Raw genomic sequence first — 22,087 nt, 5'->3', positions numbered from 1 at the left:
TTGTGAGAATAGGGAAATGTCTTAGCGTATAAACAGTAGATGCTAAAATAAATGATGAGACTTTCATACTTAAGATCAATTGATAAAATAGATATTTGCTTGTTACATATCCTTATGGGAATAATGCTAAATAATAAGCTTAATAATGATTTTACTCAACGTCCATGGAATGTAGGAATAAGCAACTTTCGACGAGTAGCTTTCTATAAAAACAGATTATATTTGATAATATAAATTTATTGTATATAAATGCAATTTTTGTACTTTTAGATTTCATTACATAACAAAATGTTTGGAGATTCTATTTACAAGAAGAGTAATAAGGTATCTGTGGAAAAACTAAATTTACAACCGACTTTTATATCTGGTAAAAATAACAGAATTACCTTTTTTTTCAAGCCAACACAAAATGTGTATAAAAAGTAGGAGGCAAAGTAGTTTTTCCCTCAAATGTCATTTTCCTGTTTAGGAAATATACAGTTATGGTAAACAATTGTACATTTTTCGATATTTTGATAAAATTTACATTTTTTTTTAGTAAAATAAAGCCATATAAAGGGATCATATATAAAATAAATTCTACATAAGACTACAAAAATAGAGATAATTTTTTTGTGATGTTAGCAAAGCAATGATGACACAATTCTAACAATATCTCATTTTAAAGAGTTTCTAAATAATCTTTCTAAAAAATCTCCTAAGTAATTTATGTAGCCAAAAATCCGCCATCAATTGGGAGGATAATTCCGTTGATCATAGATGAATCATCACTTAGAAGAAATAAGGTTGGTTTCACTACTTCTTCCACTTCCGCAAATCTGTAAAGCAAATGGTATTATTAACCTTAGGTATATAAAAGTATCGGGATATCTGTGTGTGTGTGTGTGTGTCTGTATCAAAGGATTTTCCACCACAGTTATAGAGAAACTGCCTATTTTTCATTAAAACTTACTAAAACGAATTTTTTTATCCCTCTAAAAAAAGTAACATTTCTTTTGCGTATTAGTTTTCATCCTAATATGAGTAAGTTTGACTTTACCAAAGCATTTAACGTACAATCGTGTTTTGTTTATATTCTATCATTTTTCAGGTATCAACTTAATACTTGTAGCATCTAATTTGTGAAATTTATGTCTATAATCTTTTTTTTATATTTTACCTGCCCAATGGAATCTTAGCAAGCATTGGGCCTCCTTTTGCAGGATCTGACCAGGCCATGCGTCCCATTTCTGTCATCACCACAGTAGGGTTGATACAGTTCACTCTGATACCATGAGGTCCCAACTCTAGAGCTCCATTACTAAATATATATACAATTATAACTATAGTATGGTTTATATAGTTAACTCTGATACCATGAGGTTCCAACTCTAAAGCTCCATTACTAAATATATATATATAATTATAACTATAGTATGGATTATATAGTTCACTCTGATACCATGAGGTCCCAACTCTAGAGCTCCATTACTAAATTTATAATTATAACTATAGTATGGATTATATAGTTCACTCTGATACCATGAGGTCCCAACTCTAGAGCTCCATTACTAAATATAAATAAAAATATAACTATAGTATGGTATATATAGTTCACTCAGATACCATGAGGTCCCAACTCTAGAGCTCCATTACTAAATATATATATAATTATAACTATAGTATGGTATATACAGTTCACTCTGATACCATGAGGTCCCAACTCTAGAGCTTCATTACTAAATATATATATAATTATAACTATAGTATGGTATATACAGTTCACTCTGATACCATGAGGTCCCAACTCTAGAGCTTCATTACTAAATATATATATAATTATAACTATAGTATGGCATAAAGTTCACTCTAATACCATGAGGTCCCAACTCTAGAGCTCCATTAAATATAAAAATCCCTCTATCGTGATAAAAAGACATAAAAGTGATTAATCTATTTAAAATACTTACGCAGTCATGCTGTCCATAGCTCCTTTACTGCTGGAGTAAATAACATGATCCTTTAAAGCTGCACGGGAAGCCTAAAATAAAAACTTTTTTTTTTGTAAAAGAGAACAGACAAAACTTTAGATTAAGATTTAATGTGAAAATGAAAAATAATATCAACAAAAAGTTAATAAAAATATGATTTTTTTTCTTTCAAAAGTCGTTTTATTTTTACTAAATATCAATTAGTTTGTCAACATGTCAAATGATAAGATAAACAATAGAATTCAATAATTAATTTCCTATTTAATTAAAATAAGAGTATTGGAAATATTCAAACAAGGAATTTTAGGGACAGGTAAATTCAGGTAGTAAAATTACTACCTAGACTAATAGTTCAATAAAATTTTCAAGTGATTTTACCAAGAATCTTATAGGAATAGACATTAATTGTTTGACAACCCCAATAGTGAGAAACAAAATTACTCCATCTTTAGATTGAAATTAATGGTTAAAAAGTTTGAAATATACAAAGTTAAATTGTTTTTTTTTTACTTTAAATCCCTCTCCCTTTTAGAATATGCATAAACTGTTGACCTGAGATGACACGTTCACAATGGATCCTGCAATCTTATGCTCTATCATCTGCTTTGCAACAATTTGGCTAACATTCAGGGCTGCTCGCACGTTGCACGCGAAAATCCTAGGTGTACAAATGATAATTAGTTGGAATAGGAACATATTGTTAGCCCTCCTAATTTTCAGCATGGTATAAGTGTTACCATTGAATATATCATAAATCATTATTGAAACCTTGTTTTTGTATATGAAAGATTTGTGCTACAAAAACTAAACAGTCTCTCCCCCCCCCCCCACTTTCAATTTTATATTTTCTTCCCTGGAATTACTAGAGGCTACACAGTAAAGAAGAACCATATCAATGCAGTGGTTAGCGAGATCATTCGGTACAAACAGAAACAGATCCTGTTACTTTTATATAAGAATAAGAGTTGGTAGTAAATTAAGAGTATATGAACTGCTTTAGTACACAACAAACCATTGAAATCCTAGGCTGTATAAAGCACCTTGCCAATGAAAGTCAAGTTTAGAATCAATATCTAAGGCAAAGTATACATATATACATACTGTACAGTGTACCTAGTGTTCTTTCTATAATACAAAAATATTTGCCCCTAGCCTCTAAAAAATAGCATAAAACCTTCTTATGAACAATGTATATATTTACTGAACAGCTGAGTCCAATCGGTTAAGCAAGATAGCGAGATTTTAAGTTCATCCGTAAGGAAGGACACTCCTTTCAAAACTTTATTGTCTTCATTGATGAACACCAATGAATGAGGCTTTAAGCTGATAAAGTGGATAGAAAGGTAACTTAGTATATGTTAAGTAAACGGAGATATGAAAATAACTGTTTGCTGTTCAAAGAACTAGGTGATTCAGTGGGATTAGTTTGTAAGATGTATAAATACAAGCGTTAGCGCCTCCAGCCTATCTATCAAATCCTAAATATCTTACAATTTTTAATTATAATAAAATTATTCTTTCATTATATTTTCAGGTAACATGATTATCAGAAGAAAAAAATAGTAGCTAAGAGGACTAAACAACAATTTTCTAGTTGAAACTTTAAATTTTACACACAACGCTACTTCACTGTTAAATAAAATACAGTAACGTCCACGGCGATTTAAAAGCTCTTAAAACTTAAACTGTAAAACTTTATCAAAAAGTTAAAACTTATCACATCAAAAGAGCGCATTTATTATAGTCCATTACTTAAAAATATTCTATTATAAAGGTGTCAATATCAAATGAACGAAAAAAGAGATTTTATTATTTTTTTTAAGCTACTGGCTGCTAATAATTAATGGTTAAGTAGTGGGATTTGTTTAGTTTAAAAAGTTACATAATTCCATTTAAAGATCATACTTAAACCTTTCAAAAAGTTAGGTAAGAAGTTAATGGTCAATGTTGAGTTTTTAACATTTTATATTGTTGTAATAAAAATTACATTACATTTTTAAAAATGGATTTAATATTCTAAAAGTTATTACTTAGGTATTACATGAATTTAAATTAGCAATTTTTCTTTTAAGGAAATTTAGCAACAAACAGATATACTCTTAATATAAAGAAGTTGTATATGATTTGTTTAGAGAGTCAGTTTTAATACAGAGGATATGAATCGGATTGGGAGCCGCGGTAGAAAAGAATTCTATATTTGGAATGTCAAACTGCCAATATATACTCAATACCCTTACACACGGTTATATTTATTTGAGTCTAGACTCGAGATCAACTTATCAATGTTTACACAATAAGGATATCAGATTATTTGTCCTGAGCGCAGTACTGTAGCGCAGCTACCTTTAAATTAGGGCTAGTCCGTACGTCTCGTCCGTCATGAACACTTAGACCTAACTATTATATCCTTGTATTTTAACCTTACAATGTTCAATCAAGAACTGAGATCGTTTTGACATAAAAAAAAATTGATTTTTTTGTGAATAAATAGTGTCTTTTAAAGCAGCAAAATAGAAAGCAAAATAAATTTTTTATTCGAAAATTGTCAAAAATTAACATTTATAAAACCTTTTTTCTTAAAAAACTATCGTAAGACTGAAATAAAACCCATTAGGCGTTCATCTAATAAACAAAACAGACACTAGTCTAAACTTCTTTAATTAGACGAACATTGAAGTATTTAGCATTATTCAATCAAAGTTCTGATAATTATAAAAAAAAATTGCTTTATAATCAATATTGATTCATAAGCTAGCTTTAAATTTTGATACAAAAAATATGTGATTGAAAGAAGACAAAAGCCACGTGCTTAGAATATTCTTATCACAACCAATTCAATTCTATTGAAAATATTTACATAGTACCAGTTATGGGAAAGGTTTTCACAAAGGTAGTATAGACTTTTAGTATGGTTCAAAGTCAGTTTTTAGCGCAGGTACATAGTTGAAATAACAATTTTTTTTACGTTATAGTTTTCAGGGAAGATTCACATAGGCCCCAGGATCTGCCCATATTATATTAATAACTGAAACCCTAGATGCTTGGAAAGCAGCCATTAGTTCGTTAAAAATTACAAAAAAAATAAAATAATACTTTTACCTTAAATTTCCACTATTAAACTTTTGCATTAGTTTAAATTACATTATAAATATTCAAAACCGATTGTTTTTTTAAAATTTGTATTACCAACTCAACATATTACAATAGATTCAGATAAATTCTGAAAACAGATTTTAAAGTTAGGGATCTAAATACGTTTTTTATTGGTTAGGTAATATTTGAAAGTATCTTATTAAATTGTCTGTTTGAAATAAAAAATACTTTGTTTCCTACAATTTGAGAAAGGGGAAAATGTATCAAACACATGATGGTATTAAAACTTTTTCTTGACTAAAAATGAATTGAACAGTTGTTAATATTAGTTCTAAATATTTGTAAAACCCAAAAAAATACCATGTACATATTTTTAATTTTTTCCTCAGCTTAACAAAATAAACTTAAAACACCCAACTGAATCAATTCAATTTGAAATGAAGGTGCTTAGCATAAGTGTACTTTACAATATGCGTATATCTTTATTTATTTCCCATATATTAAACTGATTTAAATGCATTACGATAAACAAATTTTAAAAATGAATATAACTAGGACAATCATCGTAAAATCATTATCGATAAGAAGTGCAGCTTAACACAATAGAATTCCTAACAGGAGCTCAATATTACTTAACATTGGCACATATCAGGTGTCCTACTTTAATCCACCTTTATGAATGGAACCGACATTAAGACGAAGACGGAGATAAAATCATTACATGTAGGTGCTGTGAATAGAGTAGACTTAAACTATCTAAAACCAAAACTATATTCGACCCTCACCCAATAATTTCGCTACTTAAAACCTTATTTTTATATTGACAATTTTAATTAATATTTTGTTTTACTTTAGGACAAAGATGAATAAATTACTGTCAAATAGACTAACAGATCAACCAATTTGTTTCATTTTTAGAGTATTAATGCTCTAAATATAGCATCAAATGCTTTGGTTAGATCAAACATACATTAATTTGCAAATTTTTTGGATGTATTATTATATTTTTAATGTTACACAATGTTAAAAAGTTTTATGCACTAGAACTTTGAAACTTCAACTCACTCAATATGTTTCTGCTTTATGTACATCTAAAGGGGAAAGGGTGGATATTTTATCCTAAGAAAAAGTATTTGCCATCCACTTTTCATTTAAACAAGTAAATCAATTTCTTTTAAATTTTTTTCTTTTTTTAAAGATTGTGAAATGTAGTTGAATACGTTACAGAAAAAATAACATTTTTTATTAGGCATGCAGTAAAAATTTGAAAGCCTCCTATTTATGGTGCAGCGCCATATCCCTTCTGAATGTTTATGTAGATTTTGTGAAAAGATTAGTTTGTGTACAGTTATGTGAGTGGTTTACCCGGTCGTATTTAGCCCAGGTTTCAACTTTACATTTAAAGTAAATAGAAAAGACTCGACGGATTTTAACATGTTGTGGTATAGAAACTAAACCACATAATAATGTAAAAAAGGAAACTGACTTAATGTTCATACTCAAATGCACTTTTATCTGAAAAAAATCTTATTGGCAAGATTTTATTTTCATTTAAAGTTTTAAAAATAGCTGGTTTAAACAATAACATTATTTCAGTACAGAATACTCCTTAATTTTGGAACTTTGAATTATATAAATGTTATTTTTTTAAAAATATCCTGAGGTATAAAAAAAGTTGTTTGGTTTCTATAATTCAACATTGTGAAATCTGTGGATTCTTAAGTAAACAGTAACAGAACATTTGCTTTATGTATGATACTTATAGATATACAAACATTGAATAATAAATAGAAAACAGTCTATGAAAATTGGCTACTTTAGTACATTGAATAGCTAAGGTTGAGAAAATATAAAAGGTTTGTGATAATTGGGAAGTTTAAAATAAGCTGAAAATGAATATAGATATGAAATTAAAAGAGGCGTCTTCATGCATTAAAAGCTTTGGCGTTATCCTCTTTTTCAATTTTGTACCCCCCCCCCGACTACCGACGAACAACTATTTTAGGTTAGGTTAGGTTTTAGGATAGGGAGCCGAGCGCTGCGGCCATAGTTCATAGTTCGCTGGGGAGGGGGGTACTCAAATTTTAAATATTGAGAAAAAAAATTTCTAAGAGGATAATACCAAAGCTTTTATATAATTATGGTTTATCCGTAATTTCTTCTGTCTGTGTTCATACAACTTTGTTAAAAAAATTTAATTAAATAAATTGGCGGAAAGAGAAACCCTCCTTCCGCCATATTTTGCAATAAATTGAAATGAAGGGGTAGTTATTTTTCATTTTTTTGTTTATTTCTTTAGGTCAGATAAGAATATGATACATGGGGTATAGGGGAGCACTGCAAGGTTAGAGCCCCCTTAGCATAGGGAGGGAGGTGACATTGGGCTGTTTGTTACACTAGTCCCCCACCATTTAATAACGTTTTCTTATTTGATGGCTAAACAACTTTGGGGACTTGTATTGACTTTCGATAGGTAAGTTCATTATATTGAACATCAATTTATCGGCCATTGTCTTATCCCTTTAGATCCCTGGGTTAGGCAATCGAACAAACTAACCCACACCTCATTTTTAATTCATTTAAAATCAAGGTAAGAGGGGTTCAGTGCTCGGTAGGCACTTTGAGAATCAGTGCGCACTAGGCACTTTGGGGAAAAGCACCAATAACTACTCATTTTCTTTAAATTACTAATCTTTGAGATATTTGCATACAAATCCTATGTTGATATTTAAATATTACATTTACAAAATTCTGTTTCGTAAGTCCAATACATAACTTTTACATGTTTATAGTTAATCTTAAGACATTGCATGTTTGTAAATCTTAAATTAAGGTCAAATATAAAATTAATTTTAAAAGAGCATTTAAACTTTTGAACATTTTTCTATTAGTTGAACAAGGTTCATTAAATCTATAAAGAGAAGAGGGTAATTTTTTAAAATGATAAGCTAAATATAATGAAATACTTAAAAGAGAGATGATGGAGAGTACTTGCGATATAGACGGACAGACACAGTCACTTATGAAGTAGCCTTACTATAATTTTGAAAAGTCTTTGAAGCTAACCTTATATCTTCCATTAAAATCAACACTGAGGCATTTTTAAAAAAAGAATTTAAAATGATACCTATCAAAATCTTGTGGTGAAGCCTCCAGAAAACTGGACAGGGTACTGATACCTAAATAAGGCAAGGATTACATATTTTCTCAAATATCTTAATAAATAACTGGTTGAAATGTTAAAAAATATAAATGGTCAATGATCTAAAACCATTATCTTTTTAGAATATATACCAGTAAAATGATCTAGAACCTCTCAGTAAGACATTAAGAGTAGTGAACATTGATTTATATGTGTAATGTAATGTATGAAACATAAAGTAAAATACTTGGTTGGATACATAGAGGGAGGGAAAGATAAACTAAATTAATATAAATAAGCCTATAAATAAACAAAAATATTTCCAAAAAACCGCAATGTTAATTTGCCGTTTTTGGCCTCATATCGCTGCTTAAATTTTTTTTTACCATGAAGCCAAATTTTTATCCAAAAAATAGCCTTTAAAAGATATCATAATGTCGAAAATGATACTAAATTAATATTTTTGTTTGCAAGCCAATTGTTCCTGAACTAAAGATTACATTGAACCTGTTCAAGAGATGAAAATTGTTTTCAAAACTTTGAGAAGGATCAAATGTTCAATACATCAGAGCTTATAGTCATGCATAAACTGTCAGGGATACAGGGAATATCATTCATAGGGTAACTGATGATAAAATAATCTTGATGCCAGACATAAAATTCTGCTTTTTGTAACTAATATGAAAATTATCATCATTCTTTCTATGATAACAATAAGATAAACAATAACCGTGCATATACTGAATTAGTTCAAAAGTTTTGTTCTATTTGCAAGTTACTAGAAAAATTTGTTAAGGGAAAAGTATAGGTAACAATGCTGTATGTTCATTAATACCTATATTGGCCCTACATTTATTAAATGTTGAACCAAATAATCGTCATTGTTCCAAATGTAAAAATGTTCTAAACCAGCCATCCAACCAGACCCCTATGTTAACTGTTCAATAAAAAGGTTATTAATAAATCAATTTAACACACAAAAATTGTAAGTATACAGCAAAAGTTTCATTTAGTTTCATAGCCTAAAAAAGTTCATAAAATATACTTAGTGTGTTGGATTTCATTAAGTTAAATTGTACTTAGGCTGAATTATAAAATGCGTTTTATGCTTTAACAATTATATTTATTGTAAGTCAAAGTTTTGATGATATAAAATTAGGCTCCTTTGTGGAATTAACTAACAACCGTAACCTTGTGGTCTATGAGAGAAAATAATTTAGTTCTTTATTCTCATCAAGCCTAAACTTTTCGAGACAAGATGAAAGTCATTCAAAGGGTGAAAATATATGAGGGCTAGACATGCTTTTTTAACATGGAAAATATATTCTATTAAGCCCTAGCTTTCCTTACTCTGAATATAAGATATAAACCAAATACATTGCTTTATCTTCAGAAACTAAGCTACCACGAAAAAAATAGATTTTATTTGGCTTCTATATTAGAAGATAGTTCCAAAAATCCCTGTACAAATGAATATAAATTGGCTTTTACTAATATTTATTTATATTCACACTAGCGGCTGCACCCTTAACACCTAGGAACTCAAAGGGGTAAAAAGGGGACAGAAAATAGCCTAAAACCAACCCAAGGCTTAATTATAAAAATAAAATAGCACAAAACAATCCCGGGACCTATGTGAATCTTCCTTAAAAGTGAGAACTCAATGAGTTAGGTAGTTATCAAAATCTTAAATTTCAGACAAAAAAATTAACTACTTTAAATATATTCACATAGTTTCGTACTTCGCTACTAATAGATGTTCTATTTATTGTCATAAATACTTTTGTGTGTGTCCTTGTTAAAGTCTTAACATTGAGATAGAATGTAAAAGTTGCCTTAAACGCTGAGATAAAAGTTTGCAATTACTTTAACCACTCTTTAAAAGTTTTTAGAAGTCATTACGTTGTCAATCTTAAAACTTGTAGCTGTGTTATTTATACACTTTTAAACTAAGTTAAACATGATCGCTAGTTATCAAGGATTACTGGTTCAAGTCTTGTCAAAAAACGCCTCAAAACTAAAATTGTTATATTGTTTTGTACTGCTACTATGTTAGGCGGGTGACATTAAAGGAAGAGGTCCTTACTAATTGACTAAGGTGCAATTTCATCATTAGTTGTCTGTAAACATTACGAGGACTTCACTAGCGTATTTCTTATTACATGTTTCTTTTGTATATTAAAATCTACCCCCCTCCCAAATCTTTATGGTAAAAAAAGAAATCACAAAAATGTACTTGTAGAGAAACAAAACTTTTCCTCGATCATCGTAATATTTAAGAGTTTCATCCATTACCTAGTATAATCTTCTTTAAAAATGTATAATATTGAGTATAATCTGTAAGTTTAAAATATTATCCATCATAAAGTACATTGTATATTTATAAATAATCATAAAACGTATGTTCGTGGTTTATAAACCTTATCTAGAATTGTAAAAATTTCTACATAAAACAGCCCTACTAGGTATTTAATAGATTTACCTCCATGACTTTAAAATTTTGAGGTATGTTTTATAAAAAATAGTATCAACCATTAAATTTGATTACCTTTCAAGTTTTCAAACAGGGGTTCTACAATTCTATTAGTTATCATCGCCTTGAGTTATTACGGTTATGTTGAAAGATTTTAGAAACAGGTATTTAAAAGTAGTTTGGGTGGTGCGGTCCTTAAAGCATTTTTTGGATCTACTGCAGTTCACGGTAAAATATTGCTGGTAACGAATATTGCCATAAATCTATGAATTTTAAAGGCTGCTAGCTGCCAAACGACTGAACGCACAGATCATACCTGCACACCATTTTAAGCGGTATAAGAAGGCGTACAAATAATCTGGAATAGCTAAGATCAAATGATGCACAGGGAAAGCTTCACTGAAGAAAAAACGCGTAAAATAGGCCTTTTTCGCGCATTTCTCTGCACTGCAAGATAATTATGCATTATTGATTTATGGCTATTCCAGACTATTTGTAGGCCTTCTTATGCCGCTTAAAACAGTGTGCGGGCATGATCTGTACGTTCAGCCGTTTGGCAGCTAGCAGCCTTAAAATTCATCGATTTTCGGCAATATTCGTTACCAGCAATATTTTACCGTGAACTGCAGTAGATCCCATTTTTTTAATATAAAAACTCACTAACCTGCATTATTCACAAGACCATGCATGGGAGGAAGGGCGGAGAGCACCTCCCTAGTTTTATCCCAATCACTTAGATTCACACATACAGTCACCATCCCAGGACAATTAGCCTAAAATGTACAAAAATCGAACAAGCAAGAAATTTAAATTCAAATCAATTAAAGCCCTATAATGATTAAAAATATTGATAAGATTGATAAGTTTTGAGTAGAGATTATCTCTTTGATATGCTAAGGTAAAACATATTTTTAAAACTTTAAATTTCTTCATTAAAGGGATATTCTTTTTTTTGTTAAATAGTTCTTTTAGTAGCAAAACTTCTTTAAAAATATGCATTAGGCCGTACTTAAATTAGGAAAATGTATTAGATGATTCTTACTCTATTTAGAGAAATACTTCTGACTTTCCCAAAATAAATATTTTCTATCTACCTAAAAACTTTTTCAACTAGGTAGCGGATTGCGATATAAAAGAATTTCATATTTCAAATCTATGTACAGTTCAAAAATAAGAAAAATTCTTCCCAACAAAGGTTATTTTCTAAATATATTGAAAAGGTAATCTATTGTTAAACATCCTCCTTTCATCTTGAAAGTAGGTAAAATTATGGCAAATGTTATTGTAATAAAACATGAATGTATAATTTGAAAGAATTTCTAACAAAATATGTGCATAATTTATCTTGCTTTTTACAAATATTAAACTTACATATAACCTTTTACTTTTATAACATTTAACCTTACTGTAAAATTAAAAAGCTTTGTTAAATATAAAAGAAATCAAAACCTTTATTACAAGTTTATATTGCTCAGTTGGTTAGATCTTTTTAATACAAGTGTTATGTGGGTTTTAAAACAATGTTTTTCTTGGTTTATCTTAAAACTGTTGTTTTGACCTTATTATCCTCTTCAATAGATAGAGGAGACATGATATTTTTACTGTCGAAAAAGTATTACACTATAAAAGTTCCATTATCATCCTAACTTTCTACTAATATGTCTTTGACTTTATTGCACTAGCGGCTGCGCTACTGACATCTAGGTGAGGGAGGGACAGTATAATATTTTAAACTTATCCCTTAAAGACTTAAAGAAATAGCATTAAACCAATCCAGGAACTATGTGAACTTAAGATTCCCTAAAATGGAAATCTTAATCGGTTTTGGGATGAGCAAGATCTTAACTGACAAATACAAAATAACCTCCTTAGTTTATATGTTAAAACTAGCGGCTTCGCCCCTAGCCTCTAGGGGCTTTGCCCCAAGAGAGTTGATCAAACCAATTTTTCGTATTTTAGATTTAAAAGAAAAATGGAAAAAAAATTTCTTTGGGGGGGGGACTTTTTTTATTTGGGGGGGTGGGGGGGGGGGGGGTAGTCGACCCCACTATTTTAATTTTAGTTTTAAAAGAAATTTTTTTTTTTTTTTGGGGGGGGGGTTTGGTGTTTCCCAACCTCTAAGAAAATAGTTATAAACCTTCCCGGGACCTATGAGAAGCTACCCTGTAAAGGAGAACCCGATCGGTTCAGCGGTTAGCGAGATCCTTCGCTACAAACAAACAGAAAGACAGACAAACAAACATCGTTATTCTTTGTATTATACAGGGTGCGCCACATATCCTCGGACATTTTCTAAATTGTAAACAAATGAACATAAAATCGTCAATTTTAAAGATTTTATTAAATTTTAAAAACTGGGAAGCAAACTAGGTATATGACTTTTAGATCATTGATTAAAATCGCCGCCAGCATCAATCACCGCCTTTACCTCCCTCCCCAACCGCCGGCAGGCCCAGGTCAAAATGTACCTGTCCAAGATGGCGAAGTTCTCCTTAATAGTGGCAATGAGGGAGGTCTTTGTGGCATGGGCACGTCAATTGGTGCATGCTTCAAAGTAGCCCTAGGCACATAAGTCCATTGAATTAAGATAGGGCTGCTGGGAGGCCCCATTTCCTTAGGAATGTGAGTAACCGCAGGATCCTAATTCACCCAACTTTCAAGCTACCATTTGACACGGAGGCCTTAATTTAGACCACAGTTGAGCTAGAACGACGTTCTATACCTTTTTAGAAATGGCATGAAGATTCAAATAGGGTTGTCAGCACAATCCATAGTCTAAAATAAGTTTTGAAGTTCCATATAGGCCTCTAAAGTCGAGAACCGAGAAATTTTCACGATTTTACATGATTTTTGACGTTTTTGACATCTCTAAATCTGTCACGTTTCACTTTGCCGGAGTACTACCGCCAAGCCATTTTAGATAGAGAGCTCTAGTCTTTTCTAGTGTCTTACTTATGTATCTAACAGTATCCCCAGCAAGTTGCATAACTCTACCTCATCTACAGATGGGCTGAGGTCCGATTTATTGGGCCCTAGTCGAGAATCCAGATTATACCACCGGCGCAACTCGAATCTGCCTTGTTGAACATAAGCGCGGCCAGCTCGGAGTACGGGCCTATCTTCGTCCAAAGATTTTTTTGTGCTTAAAGGTCATTACCTAAGCTTTTTATAGTGGGGTCAAACGTCCTGATTGGTCAAGTAGTTTTGACGCTATAGCCGTTTAAAGAATGTCCGAGGATATGTGGCGCACCCTGTAGATAAATTTCTTAACCGCATGCCTCTATTGGAGAACGGAGGGGTGCAGAATGATAGCCTTAAACCACCCTAAAGAATTTATAAACGCTTTCCTGAAAAGTATAACTAATTCTATTGAGTATTTTTAGTTTCAGACAAAAACAATTACTACTTTATATAATAGGATTTGCATAAAATTAGGTAAAATATCACCTTTAAAGAGTCCAAATTCTTTTGAGTTTGTGAAACAGCATAAACAGTTGCTCCGACTTTGTGTAACCCTTCACATATCCCTCGCCCTATACCTAAATCAAACAGAAGGTTAATGGGTATGAGAAGAAAATAATTATAATAATTAAGCCAATGACGGAACTAAGGTAGGGCTATTAGTACAAATTAAATAATAATCAAACAAGATTAGTTTTCTTGAAAACTAAAAACTGTTTAAAAATTGTAAATCCGATGAAAGAAGAAAATATTTGTAAATTTTCAATCAGACAGACACACATACATCCTAATAATTTGTAAGATCCAATTACTAATGTTTTCTGATATTTTCGGCTCAAAAAACATTATAATCCAAGTATAATTGAAAAAGCAACAAACAAATCAAAATAGAAATAAACTAAATTGCATGCATGATAATTATTTAATTGTTTTAGAGGAGTTGCTTAATATATAAGCGATGAAAGGAACATTATTTCATAATTAATTAAATCTACAACGCTTTCTCCCTCCCAAATGTAGTGAATATTGATGTTACCTGATCCAGCCCCCGTGACAAGAATATTTCTACCAGAGAAATTATAATTAGAGCTCATATTACCAATTAGTTAATTCTGAAACAAAGGATGACAAAATCTGTTATTCTGATGGTGAAGAATCAATAATCCAACCAAGAAATTTTTAATTTGTGCAAAATTCTTTATACCTAATTCATTAAGGTGAGATTGGCCAATAAAGATTAAAATAGGCCCTGAAAAGTTACAGCTTGTCCCATAAGCTATAAACATATTAGGAATTTATGGTTAGGAGAATTTTATTTAAAAAGGGAGAAATGTGTAATCCGAAAAAAAATATTTGAACTCAAAATTTTTCACAAATAAAACATTTTATGGAAAACATATTTCTCTCTGGAATTATATTAATAAAAGATAAAATTGTAACTAAGATATGATAAATCTTGATATGCATAATTTTGTATTACTTGCTCACATCAACAATATATCTTCCTTTCACCTTACCCTAAGGTGGAATATATTACAATATTAATACATAATTTTAATACCAGAAAAACAGTTAAAAATGGTTTGTAGCAAAACTAGTTTCTGAATTTTGAACCCTTATTAATTTATACTTGGCTTGGTGACTGTCTTTTATAAGATGTTCTGAATAATATACTACAGACACAAGGTTTTTCGTATAAAATTAAAAATGATTCTAAAATTAATTCAAAATTTTATAAAAATGGAATAAAATATCTATTACTTATCATATGACTAATCTCATGTCAAAATTGTAACAAAATATTCCCTCCTAAAACTTTTGCAAAATTAATAGTAAAATTCCAATTGTGTAGAACAAAACTTCAATTAAAAACATGGCTCGATAGCCGCCTATAAAATGCTAATGATTCAAGATAAAACGCCTCAACAAAATTATTGAGAAAAATATACAGGGCGTTTAAAAAAAAACTGCGTTTTCCAAATTTGGGAAACAACCATTAGGAATACAAAAAAAATAATTATATGTCATTATTCTCTATAAAATTATGCATCGAAATTGTTACAGGTGTTTTTTAATATCTCTGAAAATAACGGCGCATTTTAAAGCATAAATATTTCAAAAGATGCGTATGATGCTTTTTTTTTGGTAGAATTTTGTGCCTGAAGGTTGGTTTTCAAAAATTTATTCACTTGAAAACAACATCTTAATACAGCCAATACAATTTTCTACCAATTACACTAAAAATTTCATTTAAAATTCCCTCACTGAAAACAAATATTCAGTTTTTCTTTTTCTATACTTAAGAAACATGACCTTAAAAATTGCTCATGTTCGTAAATTCCCACCCCTCATTTATTCCTATAATTCTTTAATTTGTATTGACAGGTTAAGATATAAACTCATAATTTATCCATAATTTGTAATTAAATGCTTTAATAAAAAAATTCAAACTTCAATAACTTTTTTGTCTTTAGAGATTTTTTTGTCAAATAAAAAGGATTTTTTTTCATTTTACTATAACCTACGTTATTAACCCATTAGTGCCGAGCGCCACTTTTATGGACCGATCGAGCTGAAAATTTCAGGGAAGCTTTGTTATGGTAAAAACGGAATTCCAATTTTTTTGTTTTGCTCTAGTGGCGTGCACAGGAAAGTTGCATTAAAACCCGGTTCGGCGCGAGTAAAGAAACCGTTCGGCATAGGTAACCGTTTTTGGCGTTTTTTGGTGCTTTCCCCCAGCATTCAAGCCCGGTTTTGTCCTAAATACCCGGTTATTTGGCCTAAAAAATTTAAAATGTAATTTTTGAATGTCCAAAGTGAGTTGTAGAGTAGCTAATACTACGATATGATCGGTAATTGAAAACTACATAACCTCATGTAATTGATAGAGCTACAAGTAAGATACAAAACGATTTATATCACATTTAGTGTTTTGGCTATAGGTGCCACCCTTTTCAGTTAAAAAAGCCCGTTTCCTAGAAGTTTTAAAATTTTGATATTATATGTGGACGGGTATCTTTACTCGCGCCGAGCCGGGCAATAAAAATGGCGGGTATCTTTACTTGGGCCGAGCCGGGCCAATATAGAACGTAAAAAAACGATAAAAAAATCATATAAAAAATAATAATTTGAATAAAACGAATTCACAAATGAATGTAGTTGCCAATAAACTTTAAATTTCACCAAAAAAATCACTAACTTTACTTATTAAACAAAAAAGTTAGGAGGGGTATTTTAAAATCACCTCGTTTTTCTTGGTTTTCATATTTTGTTGAGCTATACCGGCAAACGGAAGTAAGCAAAACTGCCTGCTCCAGGGGGAAATGAAAACCAGGGTAGTAGAGGGGGGATTCATACTGAGAATGATGCAATCCTGAAACTGAGAACCGGTTTTTTTCAGCATTTTCTGGAACCGGGCGTTAAAAGCCGGTTCGTCACTAATGGGTTAAAGAAGATTCTTTTACTGCAAATGCATCACAATCAAGAAATGTGAAAAAATGACAAATTGCAGTTTCTTAAAAATGCTTTTGTGAGTAGCTAAAAAGCATTTCACCTTTAAAACTCATTAAGGTACTTTTCTTATACCTTTTTCTAAATTAATATTGAAATTCTACGATTTTTTTTATACATAATAGAAGAGTTATTTTAATTTTCTTGCACAACATTTTTCACATAAAGCATTTTTGGAAACTATGTACCTATCATAGAGGCCGTATTTTTAGAGATAATGAAAAACACCTGTTATAAATTTGATGTACTTTTTTTACAGAGAATAAGGACATATAATCGTTTTTCTGTATTCCTTCTGGTTGTGTCAGAAAAACGGAAAACGCAGTTTTTTCTGAAACACCGTGTACAAATAGGAAAACCGGCGGCAGCAATCAAATGGCGTGCAGATGGTTTTTCCACGGGGGTGATGAAGTTTGGCTGTTTAAAGGGTTTAATCCCCTTCATTATTTGGCCGTTCAGAAATTGTACATATACAGATATTATTAATTTTAGGGCTAGATATTGTCTGTAAATTTGTACATGCGGCTGCCAATCCTGTATGTACAATTTCAAATAAAATTATCGTATTCTTCTGAATTTTAATCAAGAATTTCAGCAATACCTCTCCCTTTATGTAACGCATCTATTCTAGAATAATGGCATGATCGCAAAAACGTTGCTTTATAACTTAAAATTTACAATAAATCATTTCTTTATAAGCTTAATTCAAGTAAATATTAATTACCTTTGAAAAAATTCAACTTTATATAAGTTAAATTTTATCAAAATATATTTAATACATAGATAGGTTTTTTATATGGCAAAATGCTAAATGCATACAATGAATGCTTACATTCTTGTAAAGAGAACTCAATGAATGTTAAATCTAAATATAACAGTATCATATTAGTTAAATCATCATGCTACTGATATGTGGTGGAATTATAAAAGAATGACTAAGGGACCTATTCTAGTTTTCTAGAACCCAACCATAGCTCTAGCATCCAAACTACCCATTACCACTTCACATCAAACTCAAAAGTAGTAGAACAATTAATACTAGACTATTTGTCATAATAATTTTTTTTGTTCGTTTTCCATACCTATTTGCCAACAATTGACCACGGTAGCAATAAAGAACCTATTATTTAATACCTTGGAATATAAATAAGCATCCTTTTAAGTTAATTTAGAAGAAGTATGTAATTAGTTCATGTATATCATAGAAAATGAAGAAGTCAAAATTAATAAACGCTTTCATTAAACACATATTTTTTCAACAATCTTATGAGCACTCAAGACTATTTCTAATGGAAAAACCAAAAGGGGAATTTTCCCTCTTTTCTACTTGGTATTTCCCAGGGGGGAAAACTCACCCTAAACCCGCCCCCTCCATCCCATTCTCATGGGAGTTGCTCCTCTAGATAATGAAATCAGCTGAATAAAGAGAGACGTCAAACAAATGGTTAATTTCAAATTATTCATTACAAAAGTTTACCTACAGCTTTTTAGTACACAAGGACACAAAAGAAAACAGTTGAGCAGCAATAACAAATCATGAAATACTAGAGCTTTTGTAAGATTTTAAAATAGTTCTTTATTTGCAGAATTGAAGCAGGATGATTTGTATGAATTTAAAATTTTCTTTAATAGATAGGCATTTTAAATTTGTTATTAGTAGTAAAATGATTTACTTGTAATGATACTACAAACATAGCAAGTTACCCGTGGACATTTTCTTATTTATTTTAATAAAATCTTATTTCATTGAATGATTACTAATGACATAACCAATCGGTTGACAATTCAAAGAAAAAACTTCTCATTGGTTAATGTCAGGTTTTAAGCTTTTCCCTAAGAGGAAGGGTAACTATCTTAGAAGAAAAGGCACAAAAAAAGATAATAGTACCTTATTAGACCATGTTTAGGGGTTTGAAATCAAGAAATAATCTTACTCTACCCTCCACCCTCTTGTTTGAAATATAAAAGGTATCAGGATTAATATAACAAGGAAAAAAAAAGTTTAAGAAAAGCTGTGCTGTTAAAATTAAAACATCCATGTGAAACACCCTAGGGAGGAAAATATACAAATATGTGTATATTAAATATGGGATACAAGGGAGGGATGGCAATCCGTCAAAAAGTTGTGATCACCCCCTTCCAAATGAATTTGGGGATGCCGTAGGCCCAAATTAAAAAGCTTGGACGTCCTTGGAAGGGAACCTAATATATTACCTTGGTCATAAGATTAGGTAACAACAATCAGAAACAAACATTTTTCAAAGGTTCTGTGTATGTAAGCCCAAGAGATCAAATATCTTTCATTGTCCTATCCCTTCATCCTTGGCATTAAATGCAAACAAAACACAACAACCGTGTTAATTTATTCATGAAATAATTTTAAAATTGTGAAAATTTTAGGCTCAGTATAATTATATGTGAATGTATTCGTCTAGTTTACCAGGAATATTTAGGGATAAGATAATGGATAATTATATAAACATTCCCACGATAAACATGACATGTTCTTTGGTTCTAACGTTTGGATACTGATACTTTTGGACTAATCAAAATAAAGTAAAAGTACCCAAAGCGAACAAGATAATGTGATTGTAAAGTCTAGGGTTGGGCCGGATATTTTTTTGGCCGGATACCGGATACCGGATATCCTGCTGATTTCAAATGCCGGATATCCGGTATCCGGCCGGATATCCAGCCAACGCCGGATATCCGGTAATCCGGCCAAATTACCGGATATCCGGCCGGATAACCGGCCAAATTACTACATATTAAAGTTTTAAAAAAGGATATAGTTCCTTTCGTGGCAACGCACCTTAAGGGGCGATTCGTTGTATTTTAAAATTGCTTTTAATAGGTTATTTTAGGTTAGGTTAGGTTATATTTGATTAGGTGATTGTCCCGCAGGGTTAGGCAATTGGCCCCGCAAGGTTAGAGTCCCCCGTGAGGGGCTAGAAATAGGAGGAAAGCTACTGTGAAAATACGAATAATCGCTCCTTAAGGGGCGTTGCCATGAAAGGGACTATACCCGACAAAAAAATTTCTTCATAAACTGGTGTTTCATATTATACTGCGGCTGCGTCCCTAGTATCTAGGGATAATAGAAGGGACATGAAAGTGCAGAAAAATAACTTACAACCTTACAACGACTTTTTTTTATAAAAATTAAACAGCCTAAAACTATAAGAAGCTTCACTCTAAAGGAGAACCATATCAGTTCAGCGGTTAGCGAGATCCTTCGCTACAGACAAAAAAAGCTTACTACTTTATGAAATAGGATAAAATTAAGGTTAAAACTTAAATATTAAGTAACTATTAAATGATCTTTCTTCTTAGCAAATAAATCTAATTAACTATTACTACCCTCAATCTGTAATATCAACCCCTAACGGCTTGAGGATGGGCGGGCGGGGAGGTGGCGTTGAATGCCTACCCCCCCCCCCTCCTCTGTTTTTATCTATCCCATTTTCTTTGCATAAAACTATAACTGAGTTACTTTCGAAATATGGGTATGTCACATAACTGAGAGTTGAAATTTTTTTAATACCTCCTTCCTGGCGGGCACAGGATGCCAGCAAATCTGGTAAGGTAAATAGTAAAAATATTTTTTTACTTAAACAAAGCATTTCATGTTATCTAATATTAAAATATCCTATAGTCGTACATCCTCATATGTAATATAGGTGTTCAAGTCGATTTCAGGTTCCAGGTATAATCCTGCAAGTCCTGAACCTCCAGGTCTCCAGAAATCTTTAAACGGTTCCTGTGACCGCAAATTTTTACTTGAAGATTTCAAATTTTAAACTTTGGCTTTTTTATATATCTTCATGACATATTACAATTTTATAAAATCCGTTGCCGTTTACCTGCCAACCGTCGGTTTGCGGCTGGCAGCTGCCGAGAGCTGCTGCCACCGCCAAAATTTATGTTTTGAGATTTTAAATATAAAATTTACATAAAGATAAACATATTCAAAAAAAATTGTTCTTCTAGCTTCAATAATAAGAAAATTACAGCCATTTAAGATTTAAAAAAACAGAGATTTTTGTTGTAAAATATAAAAGATTATATTGCCGGATATCCGGCCGGATAGTTTCAATATCCGGTATCCGGCCGGATATTGAAAATGGCCGGATATCCGGCCACACCGGATATCCGGCCCAACCCTATTGTAAACCTTTGGGTACCAGTGTAATCAACTGCCAAATATCCCCTCAATCTTGAAGTTTTACATAATGCAAATAAAAAAAGTTACTTGATGTAGAAAATAAATTATGTTTATAAGTAGCACAGCAATAACTTTTTGAATCCATAAATAAAAACAAAATAGTAATGCATATAAAAATAAATATTTAAAGCTGAAGATCGAAAGTTTAGTAATGTTAGAATTGAGTCAATGGTCTCGAGGTGAGAATAGTTATCTCTTTCATCGTATTATAAACCGATTTCCGCGGATATAGAATGTACAATTATAAAAAAAACTAAAAAAAAAACTGGTTTTAATCTTATGATTGTACATTTTTATATTCGTAGAAAGCGGTTTATAATACGATGCTAGACATAGTTTTTTCGTATGGATGAGAACCGGTTCCTATCCACCGGATTCGAATGAATACGAGAAAATATGTACCAAATACTTTAAAGTTGTATAAAATATGTTAATTTTGTTTATAATTATAAGAAATACAAAAGTTTAGCAATTTTTAGTATTTTCAATAGATTGATAATCAAGCTTTATGTAAAACTAAAGAAGTTAAGGTTAGCCTGTGAGAAATGAAAGAAATTCTCAAAACTCGAAAATCTACAGAAATAAAATAAAAATTTGAATTGTATGATATAACCAAATATCTGTCATAATTGTATTATGCAATGAGAAGAATGTATATTGTCACACACACACACATATATATAGTGAGTTAAACCATCACTAATTAACATATT

At 31.0% G+C, this 22,087-nt stretch overlaps 2 protein-coding genes across 3 annotated transcripts in view; both read right to left on the bottom strand.

The window, feature by feature from the left end:
* Positions 1 to 221: 221 nt before the first annotated feature.
* Positions 222 to 14,783, bottom strand: LOC145313596 (L-xylulose reductase-like). Its single transcript, XM_080153062.1, has 8 exons — positions 14,676 to 14,783; positions 14,126 to 14,217; positions 11,343 to 11,451; positions 8,191 to 8,242; positions 2,523 to 2,628; positions 1,950 to 2,020; positions 1,160 to 1,300; positions 222 to 818 (listed from the first exon to the last, which is right to left on the bottom strand). The coding sequence occupies exons 1-8, from the start codon at positions 14,731 to 14,733 to the stop codon at positions 707 to 709; spliced, it is 741 nt and encodes a 246-aa protein (XP_080009188.1). The 5' UTR covers positions 14,734 to 14,783; the 3' UTR covers positions 222 to 706.
* The window catches only part of LOC145313595 (acrylyl-CoA reductase AcuI-like), a 32,616-nt gene continuing 25,278 nt past the window's right edge, over positions 14,750 to 22,087 (bottom strand). For both annotated transcript variants that reach the window (XM_080153059.1, XM_080153060.1), the window contains exon 12: positions 14,750 to 15,159. In XM_080153059.1, the coding sequence (XP_080009185.1) occupies positions 15,116 to 15,159 (44 nt within the window). In that variant the 3' untranslated portion in view covers positions 14,750 to 15,115. The remainder of the gene's footprint in view (positions 15,160 to 22,087) is intronic.

Source organism: Acartia tonsa, chromosome 3 (assembly GCF_053477335.1).
Source record: "Acartia tonsa isolate MP-2025a chromosome 3, ASM5347733v1, whole genome shotgun sequence".
Lineage (NCBI taxonomy): Eukaryota > Metazoa > Arthropoda > Copepoda > Calanoida > Acartiidae > Acartia > Acartia tonsa.
The sequence above is the reverse complement of the archived record's forward strand: the minus strand, read 5'-3'. Positions and strand labels throughout refer to the sequence as shown.